This window comes from Ictidomys tridecemlineatus, chromosome 4 (assembly GCF_052094955.1).
Source record: "Ictidomys tridecemlineatus isolate mIctTri1 chromosome 4, mIctTri1.hap1, whole genome shotgun sequence".
Lineage (NCBI taxonomy): Eukaryota > Metazoa > Chordata > Mammalia > Rodentia > Sciuridae > Ictidomys > Ictidomys tridecemlineatus.
Window position 1 is genome coordinate 13,902,562 of NC_135480.1, and position 5,152 is coordinate 13,907,713.

At 37.3% G+C, this 5,152-nt stretch overlaps 1 protein-coding gene across 1 annotated transcript; it reads left to right on the forward strand.

The window, feature by feature from the left end:
• Positions 1 to 233: 233 nt before the first annotated feature.
• On the forward strand, positions 234 to 1,157 carry LOC101964122 (olfactory receptor 5B3). The gene has a single exon (XM_013361273.2). It carries the CDS (start codon positions 234 to 236, stop codon positions 1,155 to 1,157), a length of 924 nt encoding a protein of 307 aa, XP_013216727.2.
• The last annotated feature ends 3,995 nt before the right edge of the window (positions 1,158 to 5,152 follow it).

Here is a 5,152-nt window from a genome sequence, read left to right on the forward strand (position 1 = left end):
GATGATTAAATTTAGTAGATGACCTATTAAGATTTCTCAGATCCAACAGCTTGTACTCACTGTATAATTAAAGCAGAAATGTGTTTTTCAAGGAGTCCCAAAAGAACAAGTTATTGGGATAATGCAAGGATATATCTTGTACTTATCTGCCCCAATTAAAATTCAATGCCTTTGCCATTCTCTTCCTTTGTCCTCATTGCTACCAAGCATCTAGTGATTCTCCCAGGTAACCGATGGAGAACAGGACAGAAGTGACAGAGTTCATCCTGCTGGGACTGACCAAGGACCCAGGTCTGCAGCTTCCCCTCTTTGTGACCTTCCTCCTCATCTACACCATCACTCTGGCTGGGAACCTGGGGATGATCCTGTTGATCCTCCTGGACTCCCGTCTCCACACTCCCATGTACTTTTTCCTTAGTAACCTGTCTCTGGTGGACTTGTGCTACTCTTCAGCTGTCACACCCATGGTCATGGCCGGGCTCCTTCTAGGAGACAAAGCTATGTCCTACAATGCTTGCGCTGCTCAGATGTTCTTTTTTGCATTATGTGCCAATGTGGAAAATTACCTCTTGGCCTCAATGGCCTATGACCGCTATGCAGCAGTGTGCAAGCCCCTGCACTACACCACCACCATGACGACACGTGTGTGTGCGTATCTGGTCATAGGCTGCAATGTCTGTGGTTTCCTGAATGCCTCCATCTACACTGGGAACACGTTCAGTCTCACCTTCTGTAAGTCCAGTGTGGTCCATCATTTCTTCTGTGATATTCCAGCCATCGTGGCTGTCTCTTGCTCTGATAGACATCTCCATGAGCTGGTTCTTATTTATGTAGCCAGCTTCAATATCTTTTTTGCTCTCCTACTTATCTTCGTATCCTATATATTTATCTTTATTAGCATCCTAAAAATGCACTCAGCTGCAGGGTATCGGAAAGCTGTATCCACCTGTGCTTCTCATTTCACTGCAGTCTCCATTTTCTATGGAGCTGTTATCTTTATGTACTTACAGCCCAGCTCCAGTCACTCCATGGACACAGACAAAGTTGCCTCCGTGTTCTACACCATGGTCATCCCCATGCTGAACCCCATGGTCTACAGCCTGAGGAACAAGGAGGTCAAGAGTGCATTCTCAAAGATTTTTTTGAAGGCAAAATAATCTTTACCAGCTTGATTTTAACTCTTTGAGATTCACAATATGTGTCCTCATCCCTGTGATTTCTTATCCATTTGTAACAAATCATATTTTAAACTCACACTGAATTCAACTTCTTAAAGTAATACCTTTACCTTTGAAAAAATTTTTCATCTGAGAAAAAAAATTAATGTCCATAAAAATAACACTTAGATAACAATATCTGTGATATCTTGGGGCCTGCTTGTTAAATCACTGATTAAAGATATTGATGTGTATATTCGTTTTCCATGCAATATTTTTCTTCCACATGTCAATGGGTTTGTAAACCAAGTGAACACAGAGGCCCACGAGAGAAGAAGTGGAGTTGGCCGTCCTGTGAGGACAACATACACCTACATTGGTGTGGCAGATTTGCCAGAATTGATTTTGATGTGGCTGTTCGTGGCAATTTTGGGGGGGGGCGGGGGTCTGTCCATTGGACTATATTAAGGGATAATAAGACAACAAGTAAAACATTTTTCAGAGTGTGTCAGTGAGGAGGTTTGTCCCTAGTTTTTGAATCAGTAGTCTTAGCAATGGTCTTTCCTCACCCGTGTGTTTTGGTCTGATCCAATCCATGGAGAGCTCACAGTAGAACAAAATAGTGTACAATAGGCAAATTATCCTTTCTTTTCCTCTCCTCCTCCTCCTCTTCCTCCTCCCTCTTCTTCCTGTTCTCCTTCTCCTTCTCCTCCTCCTTCTTCCCCATCCTCTTCCTCTTCCCCCTGTGCTCCTTCTCTTCCTCCTTCTCTTCCTTCTTCCTCATCCCTTCTTCTCCTTCTCCAACTGAAACATCCATTTCTCTCACTCTTGGATTTCAGAGCGACAGCCTCTCAGGTCTTCAGTGTCTAAAACACACTCATCACATCTTTGCTTCTCAAGTCTCAACTCAAAATGAACTGCACCAGCAGTATCCCTGGTTCTGCAGTTGGCAGAGGGCACAGCACGGGCTTCTTAGCTTCTTCGTCACGTGAGCCCAGACCCATAATAAAAACCTCACTTGTCTATACATGTCTTGTTGATTCTGTTTGTCTGTAGAACCCAGACTAATAGTGTTTAAAAATCATTTAACCTCTAATATGGTGTTAAAATAAAATTATATCTAATATTTTAATTTATTTCTCTATTATTCTAAGAGTCCTATTTTGAGGGGAAAAAAGATATGCTATTGAATGAAGAATGTTCTTCTTTGCACATTTTTACAAATGATGTATAAAGCTAGCTTCTCAGGTAAACAAATCTTTGTTTGATTTTGTCATTTTATATAACCAAAACCCTCATATTTTAATGCTTAAAGGGATAAAACTGCAAGATTACCAGAAAAATGGAAGAAAACTAAAAGCATTTTAATGTATTCACATATGAGAATTTATCAGACTATTTATAAGGTACACTGAAACCTAGTATTGATGTACATTTTTCTTTCCAGAAAGGCTGTGAAAACATCAGTACTTCCTATTTTTGTTGTTGTTGTTGTTTATTTGTTTTATTAGTCATATTTTCTTTTGTCACATTCATAGCATTTTTATGTTTTTTTCTGTACATTATAGCTATATATAATAGTGGGATTCATTTCGATATAACTAAACATTCATGGGATATAGTTCACTCCACTTAGTCCCCAATATCACTTCTCTCCCTCCCCTTTTCCACCCACCCAGATCCCCCTGGCCTTCCTCCCATCTACTGAATGCTTTTATAAATTAGTAATTCATACACACACACACACACACACACACACACACACACACACACACACGTAGAACCATTTTATTCCCTTCCCCAAAGGGATAAAGTCATTCTGCAGTGCTCTTCCTGTTATTCAAATTTCTAGCAGCAGGACAAGTAAGAAGTGCCTCCTTTCTCTATTGCACCATCTTTCCAACGCCCTCACCTTCATAATCTTGTGTCCAACTTCATCCTCACCCATTTCCTTGCTGTCTTCCCATAACTCCAGTCATGGCCACGCTTCAGGACCTTTGCCTTCGGTCCTCCCTCTAAGGAATGCTCTCATTTCCACCCAGGTCTTTGCAGAATCTAACCCTGTCACAGAGTTCTTTGTTGGTCACCTTTATAAACTGGTCACTTTCCATTCACCCTATAGAGTGCCTCCTTTGTACTATGTTATCTTCATGGGCCTTCTCCACACTCACCTACACGATGGCTTTGCTTATTGGCTTCTTATTTATCTTACCCAACAAGAATATAAACTCTATGAGAACAGTGACTTATTTCTTTTATTCAAATGTGATCATCTGAGCCTGAATAAAGCCTATATTATAGTTCATTCTCAGTATTTTGTTAAATGAATGAATAAAATAATTAAACTTTAAGTTCAGTTGTAATACGTTGACTACATCTTACAACTTCATGAAATTTTTGATACCTCATCTCTTTTTATATACTTTGTACCCAATACCATGGGTTTATAATAAATATTTTATATATTTTAAAGCCATGTGTCATAGACTAAAGACTAAAGTTATAAACAAAAATACAAAAATACTTATATTTTATTTACTTGTATAATTACCTCCATAAATTTCTCTTTCTTTTTCAATTTTAACTGTTTACTTTATTATAAAATATACTCTAATTATTACTTGACCAATAATCATATATTTATGCTGTACAACGTGATGATCATATATGGCTTTTAGTTACTTTCTGAATCTTTAAATTCTAGGATGAAATAAATTTTTCCATTTCCTGTAGGGCAGCTCTACCAGTGACCAACTCTCAAGTTTTATTTACCTTAGAAGCTTTATTTTCTCTATCTTTCTTGAGGGAAAGTTTCCTTAGAATAGACTGATTGGTCAGATTTTAGATTTTTTTTCCAAAAATCTTAAATATGTATCTCTCTTCTGGCCTTCAGGATTTCTGATGAGAAATTCTCTACTAATCTGTTTCTTATTTCTTTCGTATCTATTTGTTGTCATTAATAACTATGTATTTAAAATATTATATTGTAGTAACTCTGAAAATGGAATTCTTCACACTTTCCAAGAAAATTTTGTTGTTGCTTGCTCTGGACATAGTTGGTATTTAGTGAGTTTCTTGACTGTTTATCATGTGTGGTTTGATGCCTATATTCCCTTCCTTTGGGTCAGCTGGCAGTTGACAAAGACTTCTTTAAATATCATTTGTAGTCACATTTTTATTGATTCATCATTGAATTCATTTTTTAGACAACCGTTCAGAATTGTAACAAAATTGATTTTTACACATTTTACATTCTTTCTCAGCCTGTTTACTTTCTTCACAGGTCTGTTTCCGTGAAGTAACAAGACCTTCAAACACCTAATCTACCACTTTTCCTGCCTCTCTCTTATCAGGATTTGGAAGCAGCACTTAGGGCCCAATAAATAACCCAGATTAAGATCTCATGGTTCTATACTAAATTTAATTACAACTGCAAAGCCATAGTCTTAGGAGTTGATATTTAGAGATATCAGATATTAGTTTCTGATGAAGGGGGCATTATTTAACCTCTAAAAGATTTGCAGCTCACTTATGATATCTTATGCTAGTTTATGTCCATTACATTTTTTTTCATGAATAAGTGGGGGGGCTTTCTCAATATGTCTCACTCAAAGATGCCTGTTTATGAAGGCAGGCATCATATCTATAGCTGCACCTGCTAAACAGGAAGCCTGCTGATTATCAGGGCTAGAGAAAGACAACTGAAGAATATTGTGTATGCCTCAATCCACAGAACAACAATGGTATTATTATAATAAGGATAATTAATGATTAATTATAATTCAATAATTATCATTAATAATATTAATAATAATTAATCTTATGGTCCATTATCTAGAACTATTATATATTCTGCCTAAATAAACAGGGGCAAGACCATCTGGTACCAAGAAAATTATTTCAGTACCACTTAGTTACCCATGCTGTATCAAATTATGTAAGTGCCAGACATTAATATTTAACACATCAAATCCCAGATAAGTGATAAAATCTAT